Source organism: Rhipicephalus sanguineus, chromosome 3 (assembly GCF_013339695.2).
Source record: "Rhipicephalus sanguineus isolate Rsan-2018 chromosome 3, BIME_Rsan_1.4, whole genome shotgun sequence".
In the NCBI taxonomy this organism is placed as follows: Eukaryota; Metazoa; Arthropoda; class Arachnida; order Ixodida; family Ixodidae; genus Rhipicephalus; species Rhipicephalus sanguineus.
Genome location: NC_051178.1, coordinates 65718599 through 65730864, shown reverse-complemented (window position 1 = coordinate 65730864; position 12266 = coordinate 65718599). Strand labels below are relative to the sequence as shown.

Genomic DNA, 12266 nt, shown 5'->3' with positions numbered 1-12266 from the left:
GAAAGTGGACTTGCGGGGCAGACTACCACGCCATGGAAGTCTGCAAAGTTTTCATCAGAAAGCTCTTACGAACGCTTCTTGCCAACTGGGAAGGAAATGTTAATATGTCTGTTGAGCGTCTCGTACGCTTGGCGCAAAAACCTCTGGCCAGGAAAGTGCTGCGCCTGTGATTCCGCACGTGCAATAAAGCAATTATGACTCCCCTGATGTTCACAATGCCTTTGTTTCTAAGGTGTGAGCAACAGTCATTCCGGAAATACAATCGCACCTGTCAATGAGCGACTCTCCTGTTGATAAAATATCTGTAGCACAAACATACAATATCGAGGGTGAACAGCGCAACGGCAACAAAAGAGAGAAAACATGACGCGAAAAATCGCAACTCGCACGAGCAACTACTTCAGATAAAACTAACACTTGCTATATTTAGGTTGAAGCATCGCCGGCGCACATTCGGTAGGACGATTACCAATATAGTTAACGTCATAGCAAGTTTATTGTAACCCTTTAAAAACTAACAAGCGCATAGCAGCTGCGCTGTCAAGCCGCGATCCGCCGCAATAATCCCGGCGCTCTCGCTTTCGGTCTCCCCAGAGGCTCCCCCACTGGTGGCGCCGCGGCGGCTGCCAGGAGCACTAGGCGCCCGACGCAGTATCCGCTCCACGCGGCAGGCCGCACCGTGTGTTTTTCATCGAGCGGCCGTGGTAGTAGTTTCAGATCTTGTGCCTTTTCTGTTTGTTTGACGTATACGGCCACACCTACTGCAGGACGTTCTGCATCATCGATGCACACGACTGGAACGTATCCTTTGATATACGGTATTTTCGTGTTCCACGTCTCGGTAAGACAGAGAACGTCCACCGCAGTAAGTATGGGGTCCCATTCCACATCGTCTACGTGGGCATGCAAAGTTCCAACGAAAGCAGTTTGCTTTCAGCCATTTTATTGACATTCCTTCTGGCTTCTTCTACCTCTTCTTCTAGCCTCTTCTTTTCCGCCTTCTCCAACCAACTCCTTTGGTTCCTTTGGAACTAGACTAAAACTAGCACCATCTAGCGATATTATATGCATATATATACATATATATATATATATATATATATATATATATATATATATATATATATATATATATATATATATATATATATATAATGGATGGATGGATGGATGCTATGAGCGTCCCCTTTATAACGGGGCGGTGACAAGTGTGCCACCAGGCTCGAAAAAAAAAATACCTTTACTCTTTTTTTTAGCGTTGGCCTAGTGTCTTTACTTCAATTAAAACTATTTTACTCCAGAAGAAAAAAAAACCCTTAAGTTTTCAGCTCCGTTCTGTGCCCTTTACGGCAGAATGTCCTTATTTTTTTCCCATTATTTATTTTTGTCCTTTCTCTATAGTTTTCTGCCACCAATACTCTAACCGTCTCTTACTTATTTCAATCGCGGGTGTGTTCAGCTTTCCATTGTCTCTAAAACCCAAGGCGTCATGTAGGCTCGTGCCCAAACGTACACCTGGGTGGATGTCTCCACATTCAATCAGAACATGCTCCGCCGTTTCCTTATCTTCCCCACAGCGCGTGCATTGTTCTTCTTCTTTACTGAGTCTCGCTTTATAACTACCCGTTCTAAGGCAACCCGATCTCGCTTCAAACAGTAAAGCGCTTCCCATTGAATTGTCGTAAAATGCCTCCCTCCTTATTTCATTTTTGCCCTTTCGGTAGTTACTCACAGCCGGTTTTTTCTCCATAGCTGCCATCCAGTTAATCCTCTCCGCCTCTCTGACTTTTCGCTTAACGCTCTTTGTTGACATACTGCTTACACTACCAGCCGTATATTTACTAGTGAGCCTCCTAGTTCTTCTTCTCCACTGTGTGTCCACGCTCTTCCTATATAAGTAACGGAACACCTTCTCTGCCCATCTAATCTCCTTCATATTCCTTAGCCTTTCTTCGAACCTTATTTTGCTCTGAGCCTCCCTCGCCTCAAAACCTGCCCATCCCATATCGCCCTTTACAGCCTCATTTGTCGTCTTCCCGTGAGCACCCAACGTGAGGCGTCCCACAGTCATTTGATTTATATCCATTCCCGATTGCACCTCTGCCCTCATGCACACCACTGAGTTCCCAAAAGTAAGCCCCGGAGCCATTACACCTTTCCACAGACCTCGAAGCACCTCGTACCTATTGTATCCCCACAATGCTCTGTGCTTCATTATTGCAGCATTCCTCTTTCCTTTTGCTGCTGAGGCTTTTTCCTGTACCTCCATGTACCTGTCACCCTCATTTATCCTTACTCCGAGGTACTTGTATTCGCTCACCCTCGGTATTTCTTGGCCCTGTATTGACACCGCCTGATCACAAGGGTCATTGAATACCATCAATCCACATTTTGTTACACTAAATCCTAGTCCTAGAGCTTCCCCTTCCCTTCCGCATATATCCGCCAGCTGCTGTATATCCTCTCGACTGTCAGCAAATAAGACAATATCGTCAGCATAAAATAATCCTGGATGCTTCTGCTCAATCATCACACCGCCCTGTTGGTGTGACAGATTAAAACCAAAGTTGCTACCTTCTAGCGCTTTTTCCATATTCACCATGTACAGCATGAATAACAGCGGGGACAAAGGACATTCCTGTCTCAGCCCCTTCCTAATCTCAACGTTCTCTTTGCTACTCATTCCTTCCCATTCTATGCAAACTGTATTTTCTCGGTATATCTCCCTCAAAAGCTGTATACAGTCGTCGCCTATGCCCATTCCTTTCAATATATCCCACAAAATTTCCTGATTAACGTTGTCGTACGCCCCAGTGATGTCTAGAAAAGCCACGTACAAGGGCCTTTTTTCTATTCTAGGTATTTCCATACACTGAGTGAGAACAAACAGGTTATCGTCCACCCGCCTGTCGACTCGAAATCCATTCTCGAGTTGTCCCAAAATATAGTTGTGTTCTGCCCACTTTTCTATTTTCATTTTTACTGCTTGCATCGCCAGCCTGTATAGTACCGATGTAATGGTTAGTGGTCTATACGAGCGAATGTTATCCTTTTCTCCCTTGCCTTTATAGATTAAGTTCATTCTACCTTTTCGCCAACTATCCGGTATTTGCCTGTCCTTTAAGCATTTTTCTACAGCTTTCAGCAGTGCTTCTTTAGCGCTATTTCCTAGTTCGTTAATGAGGCTAACGGGAATCCCATCTAAACCCGCGGCAGTGCGCTTTGGAATTCTTCCTTCAGCCTTTTTCCAATTGAAATTCTCCAGCACTAGCTCTTCCTCGGTTGCTCTCTCCGCCACACTTTTACTCACCGGGGAAATCCCCTGGACGCTCTTTTTAAACGAATCGACTGTTACCTTTCGAATGTAACCTAGCGCTTCGTACCCTTCCAATTGATTTCCTCCTTCATCGAGAATATGTTGTTGCGTTGTGACAGACTTCCTACCTAGCGCCTTTATGTGGCTCTAAAATATCCTAGGTGCGGCTTCCTTTTTTTCGTGAATCTCTGTCACCCAGCGTTCACTTTCGCCTTTAATTTTTGCCTCGACCAATTTCTGTACAATGGATTTTTTCTCTAGATATATTTCCCATATTACGTTGACTTCGTCCTGCGGTCGCTTGTCCTTTTTTGCCCTTCTATGATTCCGTGATGCTTCACGCCGTGATGCTTCACGCCGCTTACCATGCAGCGAGCGCCACCAACGCCATCTAGTGAGCACTTCGGCGTCTCTCATAATCATATCGTTGTTTTGGGACGTAAAACCCCAGATATTATTATTATTATTATTAGTGAGCACTTCACGAACGAGAGGTGTCTACTACAAACAAACAAAGGGAGGATGGACAGGCCCACGGCATAAGGAGCTTCGCCCCTAATAATACGGCTTTGGACTTAAAGAAGAGCTTTCTAAATGCTGAATGACTGCCTGTATTAGTGGCACGCTTTTACGTCTGTACATTGACACTAAGGAACCATTGCTGTAGCTTTGTATGGTTGTTATGGCCAGTTGCAATTGAGATCATAGACATTATTTCTGTAGCGGAACACTGACGGTGCGGGTATTCATCATCATTTATTTACCCTTAAAGGCCCTTTTCAGGGTATTACATAAGGGGGGGGGGGACACAAGAGCATCAATAACAGCATGGTCATTATCACATAAGGGGTGACAAAAGCATCAATAACAGCATGATCATTATTATGCAATGCTAGAAAATAAATAAAAATTTTAAAAATTTCTGCAAAATACAAAATACATGATTTCAATTTCAAAAGCGAAGCAAAGACAGTGCAATAGGCAGAACAAGTGGTATAAATCCCGTTACAAAAAGAATAGTACATGAAAAAACACTGTAATGGTGGCAGATCACGGGTGGAGAAAACATGAAAGTATGTGCCTAAATTTATTGGAGTCTTGCTCATTTACTATTTGTTCGGGCAACGCTTTCCATAGCTCAAAGCAGTTGGTAGGAAGGATTTGTTGAATGCTTCAGTGGTACCATGTAAGCGTTGAACACTGAGGTTATTAAACAGACGGTGTGAGGTGCGGTTGGGCGGAAGGAAAATGGTGTCTCTGAGGTGAGGTAATTTATAATACAGTTTGTGGAAAAGGGAAGGTTGTGAAATCTTACGGCGAAGAGATAGACTAGGTATGCTGAGGGAAGATTTCATGAAAGTGATACTAGTGTGCTAGTCATAGTTTGAAGCAATAAAATGTACCGCGCGATTCTGTACTGCTACGAGTGAGTCAATAAGACAAGTCTGGTGAGGGTTGCAAATCGCTGAGGCATACTCAAGTTTTGTCCGAATGAACGTTTCGTAAGCGAGTTTGCGGACAGGGATTGGGGATAGAAAGAGTGATCGCTTGAGGAGGCCAAGCGATTTGGAGCAGCCGTTTATAAGGTTATTTATGTGCGCAGTCCATGTGAGTTGATCGGTGATTGTAACTCCGAGGTAACGGTAACAGTCGACTTGGGTGAGCGCCGAAGATTTGAGAGAGTACTGGTAATTCAAGGTTGTGTGCTTGCGGGTAACACACATGTACTTGCATTTGGAAACGTTGAGGGACATAAGCCAGACAGGACACCAATTTACAATTTTATTTAAGTCTTCCTGGAGGATAAGCTGGTCATTGGTGGAGGATATGCGCCGATAGAGGACGCAGTCATCAGCGAATAATCGAATGGATGAAGAAATGTTGGCAGGGATGTCATTTATAAAGATCAGGAACAGGAGAGGTCCGAGCACTGAGCCTTGTGGTACACCTGACAAGACAGACCTACTTGGTGGCTGAATGTTATCGATGACAGTGTGTTGTGAGCTGTCCGTGATAAAGCACCCAATCCAGGATAGTACATGGGTATCAAGGTTGAGGCAAGCAAGTTTTGAAGTTAGACGATGATGGGCGACCCGATCGAACGCCTTTGAGAAGTCAAGATAGATAACTTCAGTTTGAAAACGGGAATCATGGTTAAGGTGAAGGTCTGTGGTAAACTCAAAGAGTTGTGTTTCACACGAGTAGCCCTGTTTGAAAGAAAAAAGAGCGCTTGGGAAAGAAAAAAGAGCGCTTGTCTAGATGAGATGCGATGCTGGAATAGAGAATATGCTCTAGGAGTTTACAAGGCATGCAGGTTAGAGGAATTGGGCGGTAATTACATGGATTGGAACTGCTACCAGATTTGTGTATGGGCACAACATGGCTGATTTTCCGGTCATTCGGAATAGTGGAAGAGGCAACGGACTGAGTGAAAATCATTTGCAAAAAGCGGCTAGATTGCGATTTGGTGCCCTTTAAGGCTTTAGCCGTTATGTCATCCGGGCCTGATGCACTGGAAAGTTTGAGGTTGTCGATTAAGTTCGCGATCCCTTGAATAGTTATAATTACCTCCGATATTGTCAAAAAATTACGAGATGGCAACGTAGGATTATTGGCAATAGGTTCATTAGTGAAAGCTCAGCAAAAATAGGAGTTCATGACATCAGGATGCTCATCCCCTGGAACAGATGACCCGTCAGACTTAATAAGCGCTATACTATGACATGAGGTGCGTTTTGGTGACAACGACTTCCATAATTTGCGGGGTTGTCTCGCAGAATGCTCAGAAGGTCCAGGTGAAAATAGTTACGCTTAGAGTGCCTCAGTAAGCCGGTGTATTCATGCAGCACCGTAAAGTATCTGTCCCATTTTTGCGGATTGCTACTTCGCTTGAGTTCACGAAAAATGCGCTTTTTTTCTAGATAGGTTTCTGAGGTTATTGGTATACCAGGGCCTCCCGGCATCTCCGCGAATGCGCACGAGAGGAACATAGGCATCAATAAGAGTCAAAAGTTTGCCCTTATAGAGCGTCCAGTTTTGCTCAACTGTACGGAGAGAGGCTTACCGCTGGAAGTATTCGAAGAAAGATTCCAGCTGATTGTTATTTTCGGAAAATTTTGCTTTGTTATAATCTCGAATGTACTTGGTTGACGGCTGACGGTCAGGGAGCTCAATGGTTATGGTATGAAGCAAGATGTTATGGTCGCTAACACCTTGAACACACTGTAAGGAATTAATTTGTTCACTATCGGTGGTTAGAACTAAATCGAGGATGTTGCTACCACGAGTAGGTGTGGTAACAACTTGGCTTAAGCTGTACATGAAGACGACTTCAAGGAAATCTTTCGATGCGCGGGCCGATGCGACGCAATTATCCCAATTAATATCCGGAATGTTGAAGTCGCCGCATAACACATGATTTGCACGAGGAAAGCGGGATATTATATCGGATATGACGGAATGAATTTCGTTTGTAACTGAAATGTCGGAATCAGGGGCACGGTAACAAGCAATCAGTATGTTCGTGCTTGCCGGTAGCGAAATCTTGAGGCAGAGAATCTCGGGCTAGCTTACAACAGGTACGAGGGAAGAGATCAGACAACGTTTAGCAAAAACCAAGACCCCATCGCCTTTACGATCGAGCCTGTCCCGCCTAAAAACTGTATACAACGTGTTGTTCAAAAGCTCGTCATCCTCAATATCCGAGTTCAGCCATGATTCAGTGATAATGACAAGGTCAGTGTCATCATCTGTGATGACTGATTCCAACATTTCTTTTTTGGGCAAGAAACTTCGAGCATTAGTTAGCATTACCCTCATCTTGTGAAGCGTTGGGCTTCTTGACAGCGGGTGCCTGGGAGGGGTACGATGGGAAAGTGGAAGACCAGTGGTACGAGTTGATGTCTACTTTGTTAGTTGTATGACAGAATCAGAATCCGCGTCATAGACGAACTGCTTGTCGTCAATGAGAAGCTTGTCAAAACGGATCTTGAATTGAGAACCCGTTTGCACACCAAACGTGTGTAGCTTCTTACGGGTTGCGCGCACGCGCGAAGAGTAATCTTCTCGAACAGCGAAAGAGGAGCCCTTAAGTTTGCAAGCAGCTTGAAGGATAGCGGTCTTATCTTTAAACCGCGTGAACGTAACGATAATCGGTCAATTTTTGTGTTCATGGAACCCACCTAATCTCTGTGCGCGTTCTAAATCAGTCGCTGCAATCGAAATGTCTAGCTTCTCTGACAAGAATGAGGTTACACGCAATTCAGACTGGCGCCACGCTTTCATTCTTTGCGTCTGGAATTCCCAAGAACAGTAGGTTAGAACGTCTTTGATGGATTTCTGCATCGTCACATTTTTCTGCGAGGACGTTTAATTGGGAAGCAAAATTAGCGACACAATCCCTTGCGCCAGAAGAAGGTTGCGAGTGCAGTGACTGAACTTCATCAACTCTTTTCTCTAGGATTTCAATTCGAGCAGAAAGTGTACTCAACGAAGCTTCAATGTTAGTTTGGGAACAACAGATTAGTGAAAGTTCGTTGAGCATGGTACTTTGGGATAATTTTAAACGAGATAGCGCTTTTGAAATTAACTCGAGCGATGTAGCAGAGCCGGATGCAGGACCGGGGTTCAATTCTGCGTCGCCTGCTTGAACAAGCAGAAGTGATTCAATATGAAACGTAAGGTAGCGATAGCAAAACAGCTTGCATAGCAGATTGCGACAACTGGCAATCAACTTAGGGGGGGGGGCACGACACCGCAATTAAAAATGGATCATTAGAACGAGTACAACTTGCGTTGGCAAGGTAACTGACCTGCAGAAAAAATGGCAGTTGCATGACCTTGTTCCATACGGTGGCGCGCCCTGATTGGCCGCGACGCAATGCTGGACTAAATAGTGGCAGCTGGGGCGTGTCGGCCGTGCTGATAGTACAGTCTGGTTGCCAGGCGAGAAATGCGCTCGTGTCGAGGAAGGGCGGGTTGGCAGGAGGATGACTGGTTTCGGGCTGGATGGGTAGGTATTCCGGTTGTGATGGTCGGTTGGAATGAGACATCCAGGCTACCTCGGCATGCTCAAAGCAGTCGGACGAAGGGGCGGTGGCCCACAGAGGAGTGTCCTGCAGAAACAATCGCAGTTGCATGACCCTGTTCCATACGGTGGCGCGCCCACCGTATGCTTTAGATACTCGTGGTGTGTCCTCCACCACTTACGCAAAATAATGACAGCTTATGGCACAGAGGCTACCTTGCGCCTGTACTTGCAGTAGGCGTCCTAACAAAGTTTACGAAAAGCATTATGACGGTCGCTCCTCCAACTTTGTGTTCCGCGCAGGCCTGGCGCTTTTCTGTGCCTCTGCGAAGCAAAAATTTTTAGTTGCGTTGACATTAGGCTTTCATTCGCTTGGACGCCAGTATCCAAAACGTCAAAAATTATTTCCCTGCGTATTTGATATCGCCTCTCCGAGTAATGTATGCTTCTTAGAAAAATGCGGATATATCTTAACAAATTACGCCTGCTTCGCTGTTTAGCTCTTGCTCGTAGGACCAATCATGATATTACCTTTAATTCAACAGCTGCCAATTGAGTGCGCGCGTCCTTTGTTTTGATGTCTTTTTGCGCAGGTGGGCCGATTTCGTGAACCTGATGACGTACGAATTTAACACGTATCACCGGCTCAAGCCCTGGGTGAATCACAACAGCCCATTATATCCTAGGTCTCCCGCACTTCCGTATTTTCGCAGGCTCAACGTGGTACGTACCTCAGTTATGCTGAGCTGCTCTGAATGAGGCAAGATTTTTTCATTCAGAAGGGCTTTAATGTCGATGCGAAAGCGTGAAACCTAGTACAAAACAGCAATTGGCATGTTTAACCCGAATATTGCACTTACGAGTTAGAGGCACAAAGAATAGGTTACCCTGGCATGTCAGCTACGATATCATGTCAAGCACAACATTCGTCATCATACATCATGCTGACACCGAGAGTGTAGAAAAAACAATACGGCTCCCAACTTGCAATAGGGCGTTAAGGCGGCCCGCAGAACTATAACGATGACACTCAGTGAGAGATGTGCAATAATTGCACAAACATTTAGGGTAAGCTCTAGCTTTCATCTAACCAAAAATTTACGGTGGTGTATTAAGAATAAATGGTTGAAGAAGAGTTCGTGTGCTTAGGAAGAGGTAACAATGTGAATTTCACAAGAAATGGAATGAAAACTACTAAATGAACACTTTTAAATTATCCTTTAAGTAATACAGTTTAATTGTGCCACGCTGCGCAGCTGATGTTGATAATTGCTCACGAAGGTGGTTTTAGAGCTAAGCTGAAGATCTTTCCTGACAAGAAAGTCTTTAAGTAAAACAACGATGTGCGCAACTTTTTTGCAAGCTAATTGCCCCCTCCCCTCACTTTCACACACACACACACACACACACACACACACACACACACACACACACACACACACACAAAATGCTCCATTTCCAAAATGTTCCATATATTTCATTGTTTCTGGTAGTGCTGGTATAAAACATTTTATGATATTTAGGAACAAAAGGAACACAGCAGCTTCAGTCACAGCTCAACAAAACAACACTACAAAACTGCCGGATCCCAAGCAATGTAACACAGTTTCACCAAACGCTCGCTCCGGCCAACCGACCAGTGGCCAATATATTAGGCATATTGCGGCCCTCCAAATGATGCACACAACGGCTGTCGGCCTGATGTAATATTCATAATAATAATACTACTAATAATATTAATAATAATAATAATAATAATAATAATAATAATAATAATAATAATAATAATAATAATAATAATAATAATAATAATTCCTGGGATTTTCTGCGGCAAAACCATGATATGATTATGAGGGACGATTTAGTAAAGAGGTCCGTCAATTTCGACCACGTAGGGTTGTTCAACGTGCACCTAAACCTGGGTATGCGAGCCTCTAGCATATCGCCTGAATTTAAACGCGATTGCTGCGACTGTCGTCAAACCCGCGTCTTTTGTGTCAGCAGCCGAGCAGCGTAACCACGTCGGCTTGATGTAAGCTGTATGGCTGATGAATGCTTCGCTGATGGGATGAGAGCTCGGAAACATTAAGATCTTCAGGCAGCTGCGGTGCTCTCAGAAAACCGTGAGGCGCACTACATAGTGCTACATGTGAACTATGACCGAAAGCCCACGAGCGCGGTCCTGGAGCTCCCTCGTGAACTGCCTATTGGACAGTGTCTGACGGGAACTTGTTGAATAACCCTCCGGTGTTGGATCACCCGCCCCGGTTGTCTAGGGGTTATGGTGCTCGACTGCTGCCCTACTGGTCGCGGGATCGAATTCCGGCCGCGGCTGCCGCATTAGCGATGGAGGCGAAAATGCTTGAGGTCCGTCTACTTATATCTAGGTACATATTAAAGAACGCCAGATGGTTAAAATTTCCGGAGCCATCCTGTACGGCGTCTCTTACAATCATATCGGGGTTTTGGGATGTTAAAGCCGAACAGTTATTATCAGTACTGTTGGATAACTAACTATTTAAAATTGCAAATAAATAATGGTATTTCACAGGAAGCAAATGGGAAGAAGGTAGTAGTTGCGGGTTACCGTGGTGGTGGAAAACCTTGATAAGCAAGCAGGCTTTTCTTTATTACTTGCATTGAATCGGCAGCCTTGTAATCACAGCACTCTAAACTACGTAAACCGCACGGCATTTGCTAACTGGTACGCATTCGCAAACGTATAAGTGATCAGCGACCGTACCAAATTGTTTGATAATCTGATTCCATCTTTTCACTTTTTAGTGTTTCTATACAATTGCCAACAGGTGAGCTGATGCCGGTAATAAATTTTCTCGCGTTTCTCTCTATTCCTGCTCAGGAATTCAGCGCGCAACTTTGGGTGAAAATGGGCTTGCCTAAGTCCAAGATCATGGTGGGCATTCCAACCTTTGGTCTTTCGTGGGTGCTGCGTAACCCCGATTCCTGGCAGATCGGGTCCCCTGCCACAGGACGAGACATGCGCAACGGTGGCTACGTCAGTTTTGCGGATGTAAGTATAGAGAGTGAGTAAAAGGCCTATGGAATATGAATAAACCGGTTCCTGAGTGTATGCGCGCGATGCATTGTGAAGCATTGAGGGGTATCCAAATAATAATTAAGGAATGCGCATTTTGCCAATGGCCATCTGTAGGGTGAAACAACCAAACGAATGCAACAGACAATTAGGTCAAAGAAAGCACAGGGAACATTAATTGTAGTAAAAAACAGCGCGAAAACACGAGGACGAGACAGATGAAACAGGACCAGCGCTGAAGCAAATGGGAAAAAAGGTGCGCTGGTCCTGTTTCATGTGTCTCGTCCTCGTGTTTTCGCGCTGTTTTTTTCTATGAATGTGTACCAACAAGCTCAAGTTCACACGCTTCTCAAGAACAGTAATTGTTGTCTTTAATTTAAGTGTGGTAATTACGTCGCAAACCGAAATGAATTCATTCATGAATTTATTTCAAGTTATGTCATAATTACTAGACAACAGTTAAAGACAACGATTATGGTCCCCTATGCTTTCTCTTGACATAATTGTTTGTTGGATTCAATTGATTGCGTCTAACAAAGAAATAAGGCCCTCGAATAAAATTTCCCTCCATTCGTTCATCGATAGGGTGCTGACATGAAAGATAATAAACTTACAGAAAAGTGTAATGGCCGCAGAACCAGTGAGGCAACAGAGAATAGAAGCTGACGAAGCATGATAGACAGTAGCAGGTAGGCGTAGCACAAGACGAAGTAAGAGTACTGCACCGAGGGCTACACTTATCGCATTACAATATATCATGCTCAGTCGATATGAGCTAGCCAAATTTTCTGGACTCCGAAATCGAGAGTTGTATCTTAATGACAATGCGAGGCTTTTTCGATTTATCAAGAAATATAATCCAAATTACG

At 44.4% G+C, this 12266-nt stretch overlaps 1 protein-coding gene across 2 annotated transcripts in view; it reads left to right on the top strand.

The window, feature by feature from the left end:
* Nucleotides 1-12266, top strand: part of LOC119386696 (acidic mammalian chitinase) — a 72632-nt gene that overhangs the window by 38860 nt on the left and 21506 nt on the right. For both annotated transcript variants that reach the window (XM_037653987.2, XM_049413221.1), the window contains exons 6-7: nucleotides 8936-9065; nucleotides 11203-11373. In XM_037653987.2, the coding sequence (XP_037509915.1) occupies nucleotides 8936-9065; nucleotides 11203-11373 (301 nt within the window). The remainder of the gene's footprint in view (nucleotides 1-8935; nucleotides 9066-11202; nucleotides 11374-12266) is intronic.